Source organism: Castanea sativa, chromosome 10 (genome assembly GCF_040712315.1).
Source record: "Castanea sativa cultivar Marrone di Chiusa Pesio chromosome 10, ASM4071231v1".
NCBI classification, from domain to species: Eukaryota; Viridiplantae; Streptophyta; class Magnoliopsida; order Fagales; family Fagaceae; genus Castanea; species Castanea sativa.
The window spans coordinates 37,901,367-37,922,308 of record NC_134022.1 but is presented as its reverse complement, the minus strand read 5'-3'; the positions used below and the strand labels follow the sequence as shown (position 1 = coordinate 37,922,308).

Sequence of the window (20,942 nt, the reverse complement as noted above, 5' to 3'; positions counted from 1 at the left end):
CAATATTTTTACAAAATGTTGATGTGTTCAACACTTCAACTTCTTACTATTTTCATCTAAACCCACTATTAACATCACTTTTTTATTTACAAATAATTACTCATCACATTAGTAATTTGTAAAATTTTTAGTAAAAAAATTTGTGTCTCTAGTATTACTTGATTTTAAATTTACCATAACTATTGAAAACTATGATTTATTTAGGCAGGAAACAATTAAAAGGCTAAAAATGAGGAAGAGAATTCTTAAGGGGACCTTATGTGTGGGTCAACGTTAAGTAATAGACTAGGGGTAATTATTGAGTGCTCCCGGAGTACCATAAATGCGTTCTCCCTCCTCTCACATAACTGTGAGTCCCACTAATTAAATTTATGGTGGGATCTACAATTCATGTGAAATGAGAGAGTATGCATTTATGGTACTTCCGGAGCATTCAATAATTTTTCAATAGACTATAGTAATTGGATATCAAGTAATAAATAAGATTTGATTTAAATTTGAAAAATGTAAAACTAATGACTAATGTCAACATAAAGTAAATGGTTAATCAATGTTTTAAACAAATAAGGAAACTTTAATAGCTTATAAGTACAATGAAATTGTTGTCTTTAGACAATATTTACCCTATAAAAAGGGAAATTATTGTATACTCCTGGAGTACCATAAATGCGTACTCCCTCCTCTCACATTAATGATGGGTTCCACTAATTAAATTCATGGTGAGACCCACCATTCATGTGAGAGGAGGGAGTACACATTTATGGTACTCCGGAAGTACCTAATAATTTTCCCTATAAAAGAGTTGCTAATGGGTTATTATAAATTTGTCTCTACAGTACAACCAAGCAAAATTAATGTAAAAGTGGAAGTTTCATTTATTTATTTATGAAGATTTATTCTTCTCCCTAAGTTTTAGCAATACAAAAAGGATATCATTATCACTTTTCCTCTCTACTCTCTAGGGTAAGGTAGAAAGTTTTAAAATAAATTCAAGTATTTTCAGAAGTCTAAGATCCAAAACTGATCCTTTAAGTTTTAACTTTTGTCATTTCAATTCTCTAAGTTTCAATTTTATCATTTCAATTCTCTAAGTTTCAAATTTTGTCAATTGAGTATTTCGTTAGGCTTCTGTTAACTCTTTCCGTTGACTAACCAAAACGACACCATTTTGGACTTTTTTAAAAAGAAAAATGAAAAAAATGTTATTTAAAAAAAAAAAGCAGCAAAGGGGAACGACGTCATTCTCCTGCCCCTGAAAACAGAACAAAAATTCATGATACAAATCACTGTGTAAAATCCAAAGTTCAAAGTAGCACAACACACAAGTTCAAATAATAAATATAGCTCACAAGCACAGATCTACAACTATAAGCAACCAATATAGTTCACAAAAAATAAAAATAGAAAAGCTTTTTAAATTTTAAAATAGTGAAAACAATTTACAATTACAAAAAAAAAAAAAAAAAAAAGACTAGGAAATTAGGGAGGAAACAAGCACAGTACAACAGATTAGTATGAGAACAAGTATTAGCCCTTTGTTTGGTAATTGAGAAATCACAATCCATCTCCTTTGAAAGGTTTAATTAGTGTATAAAATACCAATAAACGTTTAGACCCCCCAATTTAAACTTAACTGATACATGCTTATACTCAAACAATAGATGTGCGGAATGATAAGTACAAGCAATACCAAAAACAATAAACAACTCTAAACCATAATTAATCACAACACAACAGCAATTAATATGTAAGAGTAAAGGAAGAGAGATGCAAACACAAAGATAACACGACGATATGTTATTGAAGAGGAAATCTAAGTACTCAGCGAAAAACCTCTCCGCCATTCTCCAAGTGGTCAAATAATCAACTAGAGAATGAAATTGGGATACATGAATAGCAATAGAACCTCCAAGCCTAATCTACCCAGTGCACCTAAGTCCTCCAAGCTTCTTGCTCCAACAAGGTTATGCCGAATCTTGTCTTCTCTAGCTTACCAGATCCTGCAATAAGCCTATTGCATCAACAAAAACGAATTGGTCTTATCTGAACTACTTCCCAAGCACCAAAATACCTCCTCATTGATATAGGTATGGTGAGAAAAGGATTTGACAAATGAACCTCTCAAGGGTATGTCAATGGAGAGGATGAGAGTAGAGGAATTTAGAGAATCAAAAGATTAAGATTGTGGATGAGTCAATCATGTTTTTCTCTAGGATTTTTCTCTCAAAATTCTCTTTGAAAGCTCTCTACATTTCGTGGGTATAAGGGAGGAATGTGAAAAGGCAAATTTCATCTAAACAGGGCATTCTGGTGACTCGACCTCACCACTGGAACTAGTTGCAAGTCTGAGGGGTGAGATAACTGTCTGGCCAGACTGTACTTTTTGTCCTGTAGTGCTCCAGCTGTCGTGACCCTTCAGCTCTCTGCATGCTTCACTCATGTGTCACTTTGGCGACTTGCCAGTCGCGAGATTCAGTCGCAAGACTCCTTTGAGTTCACACATCTTGAGTTTTCTTCACACACAACCCTTACATAATTCCCACCTAAATATGAGGTATCTAATTGCTAAAATACAAGTAAATTTGGCACGGAATAAAGTCAACACATGATTGAATAAATTCAACCTTACGTCCTTCTCTCTCAGTGTCAATATCTCTCTCTATCTCGGTCTCAATCTCATGGTCCCTCACTGACTAGCAATCTCTGTCTCTTCCCTGCCGATCTGGTGATCCCTAACTCTCTCTCTTTCTCCCTCTTTCTTTCTCCCCCACTTTCCTTAAGTAGAGCTCAATCGTATCGTGATTTTTTGTTTTGTTTTCAGGGGCGTCGTCATTCCCCTTAGCTACATTTTTTTTTCTTCCTTTTTTAAATAACATTTTTTTTTTTTGTTTTTTTTTTTAATTACATTTTTTTTCACAAAAAAAAAAGCCAAAACGATGTCGTTTTGGTTAGCAAACGGAAAGAGTTGACAGAAATTTAACAGAATACTCAATTGACAAAATTTGAAACTTAAAGGATTGAAATGACAAAAGTCAAAACTTAGAGGGTCAGTTTTGGATTTTAGCCTTTTTCAGAAAATTCTTTTCCAATTTTCCTTATATAGTTTTTATTATATAAATTACGTCAATTACATTGTACAATATTAAGGAAATTTTTTATAAGGGAAATTTGCTAAAAAGGAAAAAAATTCTTATATTTAACAGTGCAAATATCATGGAATTGGTTATTGAATACCTCACAAAGTTCATGGGCAATTAAATCTCTTTTGACATATATAATCCCATGAAACTAGGAGTTACCTTTATAGAGTTCTAGAATATTGTATATATCTCACTATGTTTTTTTTTTTTTTGTTTTTTTTTTATACCAGAAAAGAAACAAGCACTATACAAAGGCTGGGTGAGACCAGCTACATTAGTTGCTGATTTAGCAGCACTGCAAACATATCCTATAATAACCTTGGGAACAAAATGGACTTTGCAACACAAGCCCTACTGCTGCAGGTTTGAGATGTCAGTTACCATAGTTTTTTCCTGCTAACTAGGTGAGTATTTTAAGTTACAAACTTGGGCTAATCTTCTGCTATTACACAAGAACAGAATTTTGTAGAAACCAAGAGCTTTAGCTTTGACAGTAGCTTCTGCTAAGGCTTCTTGAGCTGCGGCATTGATGGTGGAAGCACCACTGCTGGCAGTACCCAATAAGATGACTCTCCATTGCAAGTCTGTTGTCTCATATGCAAAAGCAGTCCTCCTAGGTCTCTTCCTCCTAGCACCTGCTACCTTGACAATCAAGTCCCAAGGTCCTCCAATATTCTAGTATGTAGTGTGGTTACCCTTATGTGAACTGTCATGGCTTTCTATCTCTTCAAAAGCTTCCCTAAACCCGCAAGACAAGGTTTGAGCAGTTAGTATGACTTCAACGGGGCTAGGGGTAGTGCCATCATGCATCACTCTATTCCTGTGATTCCAAATTGTCCAAAGGAATGTGAATACTGATGTGAGGTAGTCTATTCTCACTTGGTCCATCTGTTTGAAGCTTAAAATGAGGTTGCTAAGCCAGAGTTGTAGACTTGAATTGCTTAAATTTAATGTATGTATGGCTATGGTAGACCCATGTCAACAAGCTCTAGCAAAGGCATGAAAAGAATAATTTTAGAATATTCTTCCCTTCCCTTGTTTGGGAGTTTTAATGGAGGGAATAGAAAGTTTATTCCCTTGTTTGGGAGTTTAAGTGAGAGAGAATGGAATGGGTAGGAGGGAACACTCATTCCTCTCTATTCCCTTAAAACTTCAAATTTTCATTCCCCCTGAAATTGGGAGGAATGGGAGGGAATGAAATTAGATTTAACGATTTCTTTACTAAAACTCCCAAAATACCCCTATATATTCAACCCTTTATTTTAAAATAGGGATCTAATAGTTATATTGTCATAAAATGATTCCATTCCATTCCCTCCATGTTACTCCCAAATAAGATTACATACATTCCATTCATTTTCATTCCTTTATTTTAAAACATCCCATCAAGGTTACTTAATTTCATTCTATTCCATTCTTTTCCATTCATTTCCCTTACTTAAATACATTTCATTCCATTCCATTTCCTTCCATTCCCTTATGATCATTCCATTCTATTCCATTCCCTTATAAACTCATCTCCCTCATTACATATAGGACAAGTGCTCCTAGTACCAATTCCTCTATTTTTCAAGGTAAGGAGAGTAGGTATACTAGGGCTGTCCAAAGACCCGCAGGAATCGACCCACCCACTGCTGCCGACCGAACCCGACCCGCCGCCGACTGAACCGATTGCTCCGACAGTTGGCGACGGTTTTGATTCTCCAAAATCCGAGATCAATGGGTTGGAGATCGGATCTCCTCCTCTTAAATCCGTGAAACCCGATCTGACCGACCCATCATTTTACCGGCGAGTTTTTGAGATTTTTTTGGGTAGATCCGGCGAGTTTTGAGATTTTTTGGGAAGATTTAAGCTAGATCCGGCGAGATTTCGCTAGATCTAGCCAAGATCTTGCCGAAAATGGCCAAGATCTCGTTGGATTTGGCGAGATTTGGCCGGATTTCTAATGTTTTTCAAAAAAAATTTCGTTGGATTCTGCGCTTTTTCAAAATTTTTCTCACCAGATTCTGCGTTTTTCATATTTTCTTGGCCGGATTCTCGCCGTTTGCAAATAATCAACCCCGACCGAGACCCGACCACTTTCCGGCAAGAACCATCCGATCCGACCCAATTTTTTGACTGGTCGGCGGTGGGTCTGAAAATCTGGAACTCGACTTGGTCGGGTTGGTCGCGAGTTGGGCACAAACCCGACCCAGACCGACCTGTGGACACCCCTAAAGTATACTATTCTGCATCAGTTTCCAGACAAAAAGGTTAACTTTGTGGGGAGTTTTCACTTTCCAAATGAGCTGCCATACCTCAGCTGGAATATAAGGAGGTCTTAGTTGAAGAGGTGACTTTAAGGCCTCATCCTTGAGTAGTATGTTGTAAGCATTCCTTACTTCATACTCTCCAAATGAGGAGTGTTTCCACAGGAGCTTATCTGATACACCATCAATCTTGGCTATAGGGATGCTCAGAATTTCAAAGCGTTGAGGGGCTGTGTAGATGGTTCTAACCAGATCAGCCATAAACCCAAATTTTGATCAATGAGATCAACCATAGTACCAGAAACAAGACTGGGGTTCTGCAGGTTTTGTGTGGAGCATTGAAACCAATTTAGGTGTTGAAAAGGCACATCCTTTCCTTTCCTAATCTACCATCTTCCTTCTTTAAGCTTTTGGTTGTCCATTTTAATTATACTCCTCCAAAACCAAGAATGGTGGGGTTTAGGTTAACATTCACAAACGGAACATCTTGGGAAGTACTTGGCTTTGAAAGTTCTAGCTACCAGTGTTTGAGGATTTTTACTTATCCTCTAAAATTGCTTAGCAAGCATTGCTTGATTCATGAGGCTGAATTCTTAAAACCAATGCCACCCTTCTTTCTATTTTTACATAATTTATCCCAATGGACCAAATGCAGCTTTTTAACATATTGGTCATGTCCCCACCAAAAACTTTTAACAACTGAATCTAGTTTTTTGCAAGTAGTTTCAGGAACCCTAGAACAGGAGAAGGTGTAAAGGGGGATAGTTTGGAGGACAAAAGATACGAGGGTACTTCTACTTGCTTCGGATAGCAGGTAGTAACGCTTTATTCAAAATTATTGAAGACCATTAATGATATATTATACTTTAACTATAAAACAATAAACTAATAAACTATGGCTAATTCCTTTTTATAAAAAAATAACTATGGCTAATTTTTTTGATAGAACTATTGCTAATTTAAACCCTAGTCTGTACGATCCATTGATCTACAACTAAAATAAACATAATGAAAACAGTTGAAACGTAAGTTATGTAAGATATCGTGACATAATTGATTATTGATACCATGTATAATTTTATAATATAAAACAAGAAAAAAAAACATTATATTTTTTATTGGACATAATTTATTAGTTACAAAATAAGCTACAACCTTCCTCAATATCATTTTATTGGAGGTGAAATGTGATAAATTCACCATTGGATTACATATTCTTCTTATATCCTTCATGTTTGCAAAACTTCTATAAAATTAAAAATCTATAGCTATGTCATTAAGAAATCATTTAAATTGTGTTTTTGTAGTTTAAAATTATGCATAAAATATAAACTTATAGATCATATAGTAAATAATATCTAATTGATACAAAATTCAACATGTGTATTAAGAGTATAAAGAAATTGTAATTCAATGGTTAGATTTTCAAAATATGTAGCAATATTTATTTTATTAAGTAAAATTGTAGCCTTAGGTTACAACTAAATTTATAACTAAATTTTGTCTTATTTTATTTACCACATGCACTAAATGGGTATTCTCATTCTGCCATCAAAATATAAAAGTTTCAATCATACTTAAGAAAACTTATTCAATTTTAGGAATCTTCTTCTTCAATCAGAATGTTGTTAGTAATGCTTCTTACCCTGATGAAGGCATTTTGGTAGGGTTTGATTAGCTGGTCCATGAAAGGTTTTAGTCTATTGACAACGATCTTAGATATAATTTTATAAATTACATTACATAAGCTAATAGGCCTAAACTGATTAACATTTTCTGCAGTGGGATTTTTTGGAATGAGGGTGATTAAGGTGTGGTTCAGAGATTTGAGTAGGGATCCTGAGTGAAATAAAGCTTGTATAGTGCTAAAGATATCAAATTTTACAGTGTCCAATACTCCTAATAGAAGAGTGCAGGAATATCATCTAGTCCAGGGGCTTTATGTTAGCCAAATTGGAAGACAGTGAGTTCTATTTCCCTATTTATGATAGGACAATTAAGGGCAAGGTTTTGCTAATTAGTTGGAAATTGGGAAGAGTTTGTAATTCCTTCAGGATTTGCTCAAAAGAAGCATTAACAGATCCTTCATAAGACTTTTTGAAATGACCAACCAACAAATTTTCTATGCCCTTTTGATCCTCAACAGTACTTCCATCTTCAGTTTTAAGATGCAAAATTCAATTTTTGGCTCTCCTTTGTTTCACTACTGTCTTGAAATATTTTGTGCTCCTATCCCCTAGTATTATCCAATTGCTTAGGGCTTTCTGAGCCCACTTCACTTCCTCCCTATTCATCAAAATTTCTGGTTCTTCTCTAAGAGTCTTCCCCTTTATAACATCATCAATTGTGAGGATGGAATTTTGCACTTTTTGGAGTTGATCTTGTTTGTGGGCAATATCATGTTCCGTTTTTCCAAAAACTTCTTTACTCCAGGTTGTGAAGATTCTTCTCGCATTTGAGATTTTATTTCTAAGTTGAAAAGCTCTAGACCCAAAAAATCTAAAATCCCAGGCTTGCTTGACCACATTCCTGCATAGAGGGTGTGATGTTCACATATACTCAAACCTAAAAGGTCTTCTACGAAAGGATTGCTAGAGATCAAAGTCTAGAATTATAGGACTATGATAAGATCGAATGATTGGAAAGTTCCTAAGTGCATAATTAGGGTAGGCATTTATCCAATCTACACTTGCAAAGGCTCTATCAAGTCTCTCCATTACAAAATCATCCTCCTCTCTTCTATTCATCCAAGTAAACCTTTGGCCTGATGCAACTAGATCACATAAGGCCAATTTAGAGATAAGGTGATGAAAAGATTCTACTCCAAGGAATGATCCCTGATTAAAAGAAAATTGTTTCTTCCTTACTGAGGATGTGATTGAAATCCCCAATACAGAGTGAATTCAGATGGGTTAACAATTTCAATTCCTTAAGTTTACACTAGACCTCCTTTATGGGCATCCAGGCAAGCAAAAGTCCTTCATTTAGTCCATCTCTCGGGTACTCCCATCCATCAAAAAAACCACATTTACTCCAAATACCTTCTCCTTTATCCTTTGCTAACCGAGTTTCCATAAGAAAAAAAACATTAGGTCTGTACTCGAGGGCAAATTTCTGGCATTGTAGAATTGCAGAGGGTTTACCTAAACATCTATAGTTCCACCTCTATACTCTCATGGCAGATGGGGAAGCTGAAGAGGGTTAACTTCCTAGGCAAGGAAATTGCTCCCAAGAAAAAGGAATCTGAGCCAGTCAAGCCTCAAGCTGTGGCCTAGGAGAAGAAGGCCAGCTCAGGCAAGATTGCTAATCCTCCTGTCTCTCAGCCAGCCTGCAATAAAAGAAGACCCTCCTCCAGCCAAGGCTTAGCTTAGGATTTTTCTTCTTTTTTTTTTTTTTTGGTGTGGTTATGGCAGTCTACTACTATTTATGATGTATCTTTTTCTTTTGTTCAATGAAAAGACATTAACTTTTACTTTATGAACCTTTGTCTTTCCTACAATATTTGTCTCTGATTGTCTGTAGTTACTGTTTTGTCCTCTACTGCAAGGTTAGATTGATGATGCTTTTAAGGGGGAACACTCATACTTTAACAAAAGCTAATAGTAATGGATTGTTGTTAATTCAAATAAATTAAGCCCATGTAAATAGTGAGAAAATAACTATGTGTTGGTACTAAAAACTGCAAAATCAACAGGAATGTCTAAGTCCTTAAAGACAAGCAAAACACTTAGTAGAAAAAATGGGTGTTTGAGGTCTCTCATTTTAAGAGTCCCTTATGAATGTACCTTCAGAGTCTTTTGACCAAAACCCAGGGTGAGTCCTCATTTTGTCATGATGATGCACATGCCGAGATCCTTCCCTTGGTGAAATTGCAAAGTGTTATTTTACTCAAGGCACGTGGTCCGATAGACCAAGCATGGCCGATGTCCTGCTTGGTATTCTCATGATCAAAGAAATGTTAATTTATCCAAGACATGTGGTCCAAGAAACCGGACATAACCAAGGTTCTGTTTGACATTTAAACAAATAATGAAGAGTATTAATTTACCTAAGGCATGTGGTCCGAAGAACCAAACATAACCAAGGTTCGATTTAACACTTAAATAAATAACTAAGAATATTAATTTACCCAAGGTATATGGTCCGAGGAGCCAGACATGACCAATGTTCTATTTAATATTCAAGCAAGTAATGAAGGGTATTAATTTACCTAAGGCATGTGGTCCGAGGAACGAAACATAACCAAGGTTTTGTTTAACACTTAAGCAAATAATGAAGAATATTAATTTACCCAAGATATGTGGTCCAAGAAGCCAGGCATGACCAATGTTTTGTTTAATATTCTCATGATCAAAGAAATGTTAATTTACCCAAGGCATGTGGTCTAAGGAACTGGACATAGCCAATATTCTGTTTAACGTTTGAACAAATAATGAAGAGTATTAATTTACCCAAGGCTTGTGGTCCAAGGAACCAAACATAACCAAAGCTTTGTTTAATACTTAAAAAAATAACCAAGAATATTAATATACCCAAAGTATGTGGTCCGAGGAGCCAAGCATGACCAATGTTCTATTTAATATTCAAGCAAGTAACCAAGATAACACATATTTCTAACAAAAACATGGTAGAATTGCCTTTCATTAATAATAATACATTCGGCAGGTTATTTACATTCCAGGGGCATGGTACGACATTTTCGTCCAGATCTTCTAGGAAGTATGCACCTATACCAGCTACCAAGGTGATACAGTATAACCCTTCTTAATTGGGTCTTAACTTTCCCCATGCTAGGTTTTTTGCAGTAGCCACAACCTTTCTCAACACCAAGTCCTTAGGTACTAATGGTCTTAACTTCACACTGGAGTCATACCCCTGTTTGAGCTTTCGCTGATAGTATGTCAATTGAACCATGGCATTTTCTCTCCATTCTTCAACTAAGTCCAAGCTCTTTCCCAGTAAGTTTTCATTGCTGTTTGAAGTGGATAAGCTTGTCCTCAGCATTGGAAATCTAGTCTCAAGAGAAATCATAGCCTCGGCCCCCATAAGTCATTGAAAATGGTGTTTCCCTTGTGGACCTATGAGAGATAGTCTGATATGTCCAAAGAATGTGTGGCAGCTCTTCTACCCATTTACCCTTTGCACCATCCAACCTCTTCTTGAGTCCACTCACTATGACTTTATTGGCAGTCTCGGCCTGTTCATTTCCTTGTGGATAAGCTGGAGTTGAGTACCTCTTCTTGATCCCCAATTCATAATAGTACCTTCTGAAAGCTTTGCTATCAAACTGAAGTCCATTGTTTGAGATGAGGGTGTAGGGAATCCCAAATCGAGTGACAATATTCTTTCACACAAATCTTTTGGCATCCACATCCCTAATATTCGCCAGTGGCTCCGCTTCAACCCATTTGGTGAAGTAATTAGTGTCGACCAAAAGCCATCTCCTATTCCCTATTGCTTTAGGGAAAGGCCTTACAATATCCAAGCCCATTGAGCGAAAGGCCAAGGACTAGATAGAGAGTTAAGCACACCTCTTGGCTGATAAATGTTTGGAGTAAATCTCTGGCATTGGTCACACTTTTTCACATACTCTTGTGCTTCCCTTTGCATATTTGGCCACCAATATCCCTGAGTGAAGGTCCTATGAGACAACGACTTGCCTTCCCTATGGCTCTCGCAAATCCCCTTATATAGCTCTTCTAGGAGCGGTTCCATTACATCAGGGTGGATGCATAGCAAATATGGTCCAAAAAAAGAGCGCTTGTACAACTTCCGATTCTCAGACAACCAAAACCGATGAGCTTTTCTTTGCACCTTATTGGCCTCCACCTTCTCCTCGAGCAAGACGTCGTTTTTAAGGAACAGCACGATAGGATCCATCCAACTAGGCCCTGCCCTAACCTGATGAATCTGAGCCTTCTCCCTTTTCGAATTAGTAGGTTTACACAAATCCTTGACCAGGATAACCCGAGGTAAGCTCTGCATTGAGGAGGTTGCGACAGTGGCAAGAGAGTCTGCATGTTTGTTACTATTTCAAAGGATTTGTTGCAAGGCGAAAGACTTGAACACTGATTGCAGGTGCCTGACTTGACTTAAATATCCTTGCATCCTCAAATCTATGGCTTCCGATTCTCCATTCACCTGGCCAATGACCAACCTTGAATTTGAAAACACTTTTACTATTCTTCCTCCCATTTTCTAGACCATATCCATCCCAAGTAGTAGAGCCTCATACTTGGCTTCATTGTTTGTGGCTGAGAAACCTAACCTCAAGGATTTCTAAATAGTGATCTTCTTAGGAGATACCACAATTAGCCCTACTCCAGATCCCCCTACTCTAGATCCCCTTTGATTAGCTACACCATCAACGTATACCCTCCATGTTAAAGGTTCTTGCAAGGATACCATCTAAATTGATTTTTCATCCATGTTCTGCTTTTTCCCTTCCTCTTCCAATGGAGATTCAGCAAACTCAGCTACCAAATCTGCGAGGACCTAGCCTTTAATAAAGACACAAGGCATATACTTGATATCAAAGGCCCCTAGGATTGTCCCCCATTTGGCAATCCTTCCCATGAAATCAGCCTTCCGAACTAAGGATTGAAGAGGAAGTTGGGTTAAAACCACAACTATGTGAGCTTGGAAATAATAAGGGAGCTTATGTGTAGCATGCACCATGACCAAAATGGCCTTCTCCAACAGTAGGTAACGAACCTCTGCTTCATGCAATGACTTGCTCACATAATAAACCAGTCTCTGCACTTTGTTGTCAACTCGTATTAGCACTAAGCTCACTGCATGGGAGGCTATAGCAACGTAAGCAAATAGAACCTCCTCTTCCTCGGGTCTAGACATAATAGGTGGTTGAGAAAGGTATTCCTTCAGCTGCTGGAAGGCTAGGGCACACTCCTTGGTCCATTCAAATCCCTTCCATTTATGCAGCAACTGAAAGAAAGGCTTACACCAGTTTGCCAACCAAGAGATGAATTGGTTTAGAGCAGCAACCATCCTTGTCAACTTCTGGACTTCTTTAGGATTCTAAGGAGGTTGCTAATTGTTAATGGCCTTAATCTGATCAGGGTTGACTTCAATTCCACGATGAGTGACCATATAGCCTAGAAATTTACTTGAGCCAACGCTGAAAGAATACTTGGAAGCATTGAGGCGCAGTTTGTGCCTCCTCAGTATATCAAAAATATCCTCGAGGTCACCCACGTGCTCGGACACTACCTTACTTTTCACTACCATATCATTTATATAAACCTCAAGATTTTTGCTTAGTTGTGGCTCGAACATCTTGGTCATCATCCTCTGATAGGTAGACCCTGCATTCTTTAATCCAAATGGCATCACTTTGTAGTAGTAATTGCCAGTAGGAGTAACAAAATTTGTCTTCTCCTGATCATCAAAAGCTAATGGTATTTGGTGGTACCCTTGAAAGACATCTAAAAACCTCATCCGTGGATGGCCCACAGTTGCATCCATTAACTGGTCTATTTGAGATATAGGGAAGGGGTCCTTTGGGCAGACCTTATTCAAATCTGTGAAGTCCACACATACTTACCACTTTCCACCTTTCTTCTTCACCACCACTGTATTGGCCAACCACTCAGGGTAAAACACTTCTTTGATAGCCCCTGCCCGCTTGAGCTTGGTCACTTCCTTTTTGACGACATCAGAATGCTCCTTAAATGAGCGTCGAGGTGGTTGCTTTTTAGGGATGGCAAATGGATTGACGTTTAAGTGACGACAAATGAAGTTTGGGTCCACCTCAGGAGCTTCATAAGCGCCCCATGCAAACACGTCGATGTTTTTCCTAAGCAATGCCACTAGCTCCTCCTTCTCCTGAGGGGGTAACTGGATTCCAACCCAAAAGAACTTACCCTCTTCATCACCAACAACAAATTTTTCTAGCTCCTCACATCTTACCTCTCCTACCACCACGTCCACAGTCTACACTAGCACCTTTGATTGCTTTAAACCCTGATCAACAGTAGCCAAGGACTCACCACTAGCTCGATATCTTATTGCAGCCGCTAAGCACTACCTGGCCATAGACTGGCTTCCAACCAGCTCCTTGACCCTGTCCCTTGATGGGTACTTCACCTTCAAGTGTAAGGTGGAAGGCATAGCTCCCATGGTGTGGAGCCAAGGTCTTGCCATAATAACCGTATAGGGGAAGTATGCATCTACCATGATGAAATTCACTTCCACAACCTCTAACCCTGTCTAATCAGGTAGCCTGATTTGACCCTTCAAAAAGACAATCTTCCCATCAAACCCTATCAGAGGGAAGTCATAGCAGGCCAAGTCCTCAAACCTTAGCTTCATTCCTTTATATAGGTCAAGGTACATGATCTCTGCACCGTTAACCTGATCCACCAGCACCCTCTTAACGTCATACCCTTCAATCCTAAAAGTAACTACCAGGGCATCATCATGTGGCTGCAAGGTTCCAACTTTATCCTCATTGAAAAATCTCAAAGCTGGCTGGGCCTCCAATCTACCCCTCTTCGAATCAGGGGCCGAGTCCTTTGTAGATGGCTGAGCTATAGACATCACCCTGGATGGTTAAGAGCCAGTCCTCCCTAGAGTAGCAAGAATGACACTGATCATACCCAAAAGTGGTTTTGCAGAAGCATCTCTTTGAGCTCTTTACCTTGCTTGACTACCCTATCTGCTGGGTTGGTATAGGAATTGCTTAGCTTTCCACTTCAGACCAGCTACTCTAGGTGGCTCCACAAAGCCTTGCAATCTTCTATGGTGTGTCCTTGCTCCTGGTGGCATTGGTAATGAAGGCTTTGGTTGTGCTTCGTAGGGTCTCCTTCCATCTTATTTGGCTATCTAAAGTATGACTTATTCTTAATTTTTTTTTCCAGGATTTGATGAACTTGCTCTTGGAACACCGTGTTAATCACTTGAGCTGCAGTAAATCCAAATTGCCTAGCAAAATCTCTCTGAGGATGGTTACTGTTGTATCTGCCCGACCTGAAATTCCTCTTATCCTGAAAGACCACCTTAGCCTTCCCTTTCCCCTACTATTGATCCTCCTCGACCTGCTTGTACTTGTCAATACGGTCCATGAGTAGACGCATATTTTTAAAAGGTTTCTCCCGTCAAAGATTTCCTCAAACCGTGCTCGGCGGATAGGCCGACCTTGAATGTCCTTATAGCCACATCATTGAAATTCCCATCTATCTTGTTAAACATCTCCTAGTATCTGTCTATATACGTATTCAGGGTTTCTCCTTCTCACATAGTTATAGACAATAGGGAGTCCAAAGGTTGAGGAATTCTGCTACAAGTTACAAACCGAGAACCAAAGGCTCTTGTAAGCTCCTTAGAGGAGTTAATAGAACACTCCTTCAGACCATCGAACCATCTCATCGCCACGGGCCCTAAACTGGATGGGAACACGTTGCACATCAAGGTCTCATTTTTCAAGTAAACAACCATTCTCTGGTTAAAGTAGCTAACATGCTCCACAGAGTCCGTTCTACCATTATACATGGTAAATGTTGGCTGAGTAAATTACCAAGGAAGTTTTCCTCCCTCAATCTTACGGGTGAAAAGTGACTTAAAAATATGATTCAAAGCCCTACTCATAGCGTCGTTGTCTAGGCCTTGGTGGGACGGACTCTTCCCTCTCTGCCTACCATGGCACTCCTCATCACACAAAAAAACTCACTAGAGGGAGTCCTTGATCTAGGCCAGTAGCTATTATCACTATCATCACCAGAAGAATGGTCAGAACTCGAAGGAGTGCCTCTACATCACTCGTGGTGTAATCTCCTTTGCAGATGGTCTATTTCCAGCTACAGGCTTCTAGTGTTTTTCTAATAAGAGATGTGACACCCGCCTGGAGATAGGCTCTTACTGGTGTGTGTTGTGTGCACACTAACCTCCTGGTCCTTTCTTCGTTCAAGATTGAGAAAATGATCTTAATGTTAGGAACCAATAGACTCTTCCCGATTAGGCCTTGAACCTACCATAGCTGAACGTTGATCTCATTAAAGCTCGAGCCTTTTCCCACAGACGACACTAATTGTAAAGGCGAGTTTTGTGTCCTAAGCCCAAGAAGTGACTAGATTAGAGCCCAAAGAGCCCAACACAATGAATTTATAAAGAGTAGACTTAAAAACTAGGTTTCAATGGATTGAGCAACGCGTACAGTGGATTAAAGATAGTAAGAAAGCAAAGAAGATTAAGCTATGTGCAAAGAAGATTAAGCTATGTGCAAAGAAAATCCCTTCTCGGCAAAGTCCGGGGAGAGTAGTTCTTGAATATATTTCTTCAAACTTGGTTACAATTTCAATTCTTAGTTGCTACAGTGTCTACTTCCCTCCTTTTTCTGATGATCCTCTTCCCTGGAGGATCTCTTACATTATATAGCCTCTTTCAGCTGATCTTGGCCTTCCACTTGTTAAACGTGCAGGACGCCATTTGAGTGCTTGTCCCATCAGGTGCCCTTCCCAGATCTTTTGTGAATTACAGCAACCAAGATGGCAACCAAGACAGCACTGTTCAAAGGTCTTCTCCACATAAATGCGGCCAGGGGGTTTGGTAGGGTGCATTAAATGTAGTGGTAGCTACCATCCCTTTAGTCATATCAGGGCTAACCCCCTCTTTGAAGTTCTTCCTTTACAGTGAGGCCCCCTCTAGTGATGTGCCATCGACGTGCCCATGGCTTGCCTCCTTGGCCTTATCGTCCAAGGATATGGCCTTCTCGGAACTGTGCCGGCCTCCTCGGATACATGGCACTGTTACCATATCCCATTTTTCCTGTTCTTTGTTTGCTGTTGAAACAAATTTCGATTCAATATCCAAACACACACGCCCTACATTCTCGAAATCAAAATGGGTTTTCTCGAAATCTTTTGCTGTTGAAACAATATTTGATTTACAACCCATTCAATTGAAAATTTTTCTTAACACTCTATTTAGTTGCCGAGAAAGCATCGGAAGATTAAAAAAAAAAAGTCTAACAAATCCAATGAACTCTAAATTAATATAATTTGTTGTGATTTTTCCTAGGCTTTCTCAGCTACCAAGCTCCAATTCTAACAAGACCAACTTCTTTCTTGTTAGAAAACACCCAAATCGTCTCCCCTTCTCGTTGTTTCCAACCACCGATGCTAGAAATTTTCTCACTGCTTCCAACACTTGACTTTGTAAGAAAGTTTTCTTCTTTTCCTCTTTCATTTTATTTTCCGAATTTTACTGTTTACATGGGTTTTGTTTTTTGTTTTTCTTAAATTGACACATACATTGATATGTACACAAGGAACTTATACTGTTTGATAAAATGCTTAAGTGAAGATGGATGCACTAATAATACAGTACAATGGTTTAAAATTTTTTTTTTCCAAATAAATGTTCTTTTGGATTAGATTAAAAGTGGTTAGTATGATGTAGTTTTATTGGTAGACAAATAAAGCTTCTTTCGTTGTTTATCACTTATCAGTTGATTTAACGTATTTGGTGGTTGTGCTTGATTTGCAAATATTATATCCATTTTGAATATAGTTTCTTTTAGAAGTGTTTAAGTTTGGAATATATGTTGATTTACTTGGAATTTTCAGAATTTGTTTCATTTCCTTATAATAATTTATTTCATGTTTGCAGCCCATGATGTGATGCTTTTGCTCTATTGTTTTTGCTAAAGGAATTGATTTTGATAAATACTCTCTTCCCAAGAGTCTCATCTAAGGTATTCAATGTATCATTTTGTCTTATTTTCCTAGTTTAAGTCTTTTGTTGAGTTATTATGGAAAATTACGATATTTTGATAATTGGTGTGTAGCCCACTTGAGTGTGTGTGTTTATGGCTGAGGACCAGCAGATGGCTGGTAGCAATTCTTTTTTTATGACTTTGTGGCTGACCTAATAAGCCATCATCGGCAATCACTGCGTCACCTATAATCTCCACTAGGAGTCACCATTAAAACACCTAAACCCACTGATTGAAGACAAATCAACCACTGTGTAACCTGTTCCACAAAAAGAAGGAAACCCGAGAGCATGAAGATAGTGACTATAAAAGTAATTTGCATTTTAGGTTTCATATTTTGGGACTTGTGTTTGTCTGATTTTGTGTTTTAAGTTTCATATTTGCATTTCTATTTAATTGTTGCAGTGATAGTAACCTTTTCAGAAATTACTTTTCACTCTCTGTAGCTAATTATTAGTTTCATTAGTGAATTTTTACTGTTAGTTTTAGTTGATTGGGTATAGTTTAATTATTCATGAATTTAAGCTAGGTGAATTTCATGATTTTGTGGTAGGTTTGACTGAATTTTTTTGAATTCAATTTGGATATGATGGATATAATGTGGTGCTGTTTAGGCCAATTCGTCAATTATAGTGATGAAAAGAAAGGTTTTGTTCTCTGTTTGGAGTACTTTTCCTTTTCTCTGTTGTGGTTTTGTGAATGATGGTTTTCTAATTCAAAAATTTGAAAGTTTGTATTAATCTTGCACCAAAATTTTGAAAACAGCTATAGGAAATTGCATAGCCATAGGGTCTGCTTAGATATGTTGCTATAGTTTTTGTTGCACAAATTCATAGCATGTTCAAATGGTTGTTTAATACTGTTGATTACGTTTTTTAATGTGTAAGTGGGTAGGTTTGTGGCTTCATCTTGCAGATGTCGGACGCAATGCATGAGGATATTGAAGATGGCCTTCGGTTTCGAAATTCCAACTGTTTCTGTGGCTTGAGAGCAAGCGTGAGAATTTTAGAGAAGTGAAATGAGAACCGGTACAGGCTTTTCCAATGTTGCCCGAATGACGCATGTGGGTTTTTTCAATGGTGTATTCCCTTGAAGACGCCACTGTCATATGCGGAGGATTTCCAGCAACTACAAGAAGAGCTGTGTGTATTGCGAGAGGAATTGAGGGTCATGCATGACAAGGTCCACCCCTTAGATCAGACAAAAAAATTGGTCAAGATTATGTTCATATTTTGGTGTTTATTATGCACTGCGCTTGCACTACTGCTAACTATGAAAATGGTGTAACCATATTATCTTATTATGTACATATAACTCATTAACTTGATGCGCTGTGTATTATTTTTGGACAATCTTGAGTCATCCTTTTTGCTAGTGCTAGGTATATGTATGGGGCTGACTCAGTACTCTTACAATAGTATGTTTTTGGCTTAATAATACTTTTTTAATAGTATGTTATTGGAACTGCACTTTGAAGAATTTTGAGTACAACAGATTGCACAATGACTCTTATGAATTATTATGGGTTTCTTCTATGCTTTGCATTCCTCTGCCACTACATCATTTTCCATGGAAAATAATACATGTCCTAATAAATAGCAACAATTTAGCTGAACAAGTTTGAAACTTTTTTTAGTTTCTAATGAAATTCATGAATAGTGTTATGGCTGAAAGATGCCATTGTTAAAAGTTAAAACACATTGGTCAATATGATACATATATATATATATATATATAGAGAGAGAGAGAGAGAGAGAGAGAGAGAGAGAGAGAGAGAGAGAGAGAGAGAGAGAGAGAGAGAAACCTTTTGAAAAATTTGTGTTTCATTGAGTAAATCCCATAATTTGGCAAACTATAGTTGACTAGAATTGGTACCTTTCTTCATGTTTTTTTCTTTCTTTTTTATATGTCCACAATGACACAATGGTATTAAACTACATACAAATCGATCTTCCAATTATCAATATGATACCTAGAGCTATAGAAGTTAAATTTTCTATTGATTAATTAAAATCTCCCAAAATTACCCTTAGTTTACCCTATACTGATCAACAATGAAACTATGGAAATCTCATTTTTCTTATCTGCATTGATAAGCCATTAAGAGCTAGCTTGATTAAATTTAAAAGCTGACTTTATTTTTAGGCCAACATTTTATAGCTTTTTGAGGATTTGGGGAGAGCTTATTTTGTTTTAAAAAATAAATATCTGATACAAAATCAATAGATTTTATATATATATATATATATATATATATATATATAGATGTTACTATTTGTACCACAGAAATTCCATAAAGAACACATCAGATTTTGTAAAATATATACATGTCACCAAACAAAAAGCAATTCATAGAAGAGACAATATATACAAACAATATTTCTTACATAAGTAGCATAGATGTCCAAAGCATTGAACATAATAAAGGAAGAAAACATGACTTGGGTCGGTGAGGACTTTTAATGCCGCGGGTTGCTCTGACTGTGTGGGTGAGGAGTTATGAAGGTGGAGTTATGGAGGTGGGTGAGGAGTCATGGAAGTGGGTGAGAACTGGGTTGCTGTGAAAACTGTGGCTGTGAGGTGAATCTTCAAACAATGTGTTCGACGTGAATCTTCAGAAGAGAGGAGACAAGATGGGAAAAAAGCTGACCAGGTGGGCCCACGACTTGTGTTCAAATAATTACACAATTGCCACTCAAAACTAGCGTTTATTGTTTAAAAAGTGGCTGGAGGTGATTTCAAAACATGGTTTTTGAACAACGTATTTCCAAACACTGAGAACAAAGATGGTCCACCAAACAGTGTGTTCTGATTTTGGACACTAGTGTTTAGTGTTTAAACACTGAACACTAGTGTTTAAATTGTATGACCAAACGACGCCTTAATATCACAATTCTTAGAGTGTCACTCTTTCCTCTCTCCTTTTATTTTGCTATTCTTAGGAAGTTTTATAGAAGATTTCGAATTTTGATGCTCCTCCTTACAATGCTTTCTTTGAGGTTTGTTTATGTATTTTATTTTCAATGGTTTTGAATTACCTTTTATGGATTCAGTTTAGTTTTTTTTTTTTTTTTAAATGGGTTTTTTGTGATTTGAAATAAGATATTTTTGAGAGAAAGATTGTGAATTTTTTTGTATTTGTGTGTTTTCTTTTGTTTCTTTTTCTTGTTATGGAATATTTGGCTTTTTGAATGATTATGATGGGGTTTGAGTTGTTAGTTTGATTCCTAATCAAAATTGAGGAATTAACCGAACTTAACTGTATAGAGCCAGTATTGTGCACAGCTCCTTGTGTAGACCGGTGCCAAACCCTTCATAGGTGAGGTGCAGTCAAGCATGATAGAAAACTGCACCCTATAGGTGTGGTGCAAAAAACCCTCCAATAACTGGCCGCACCGCACCGTGAACAGGCCTAGGTAGAGAAGTTCCAATCATTGAATATACTTTCACCAACTAAAGGCATACATAAATTAGCAAGAAAAATATTGCATGAGTCACTAAAGCCATAATTTTGGTTTGATCGTCAAATTATGAAAACTGGAAATATACCATTGTATGTAGTGCACTCCAAATCTCCATAAATACATTCAATTGTGTTTTCAGGCATATGCTTTATTGAGCCTCTAGCAATGTAATTGTTAGTCCATTTGTTTAAGATCCTTCTTGCATGATTGGTGAAGAATCCGTTTCTGATAGATACCTTCCAGTGTGATAACTAGGCTCTTTAGGCTCAAGCAATACAATCTCACTACTCAACATCATAGACCAACATGAATTGATCGTAACACTTTGTTTGGGTTGCACAATTCCTTTTCTGAATT

General features: G+C 37.5%; 1 protein-coding gene across 1 annotated transcript; it reads right to left on the bottom strand.

The window, feature by feature from the left end:
* Nucleotides 1-11,798: 11,798 nt before the first annotated feature.
* LOC142612478 (uncharacterized) lies at nt 11,799-12,398 on the bottom strand. Its single transcript, XM_075784567.1, has 2 exons — nt 12,066-12,398; nt 11,799-11,885 (listed from the first exon to the last, which is right to left on the bottom strand). The coding sequence occupies exons 1-2, from the start codon at nt 12,396-12,398 to the stop codon at nt 11,799-11,801; spliced, it is 420 nt and encodes a 139-aa protein (XP_075640682.1).
* Nucleotides 12,399-20,942: the final 8,544 nt, after the last annotated feature.

Bases quoted from the DNA above. Each gene is read 5' to 3' on its own strand.
- LOC142612478 (XM_075784567.1), bottom strand. From the start codon at position 12,398: ATGGTTGCTGCTCTAAACCAATTCATCTCTTGGTTGGCAAACTGGTGT. The intron at 11,886-12,065 runs GTGCATGCTACA...ATTAAAGGCTAG, and splicing joins AGAAGGCCATTTTGGTCATG to GTCCTCGCAGATTTGGTAGC.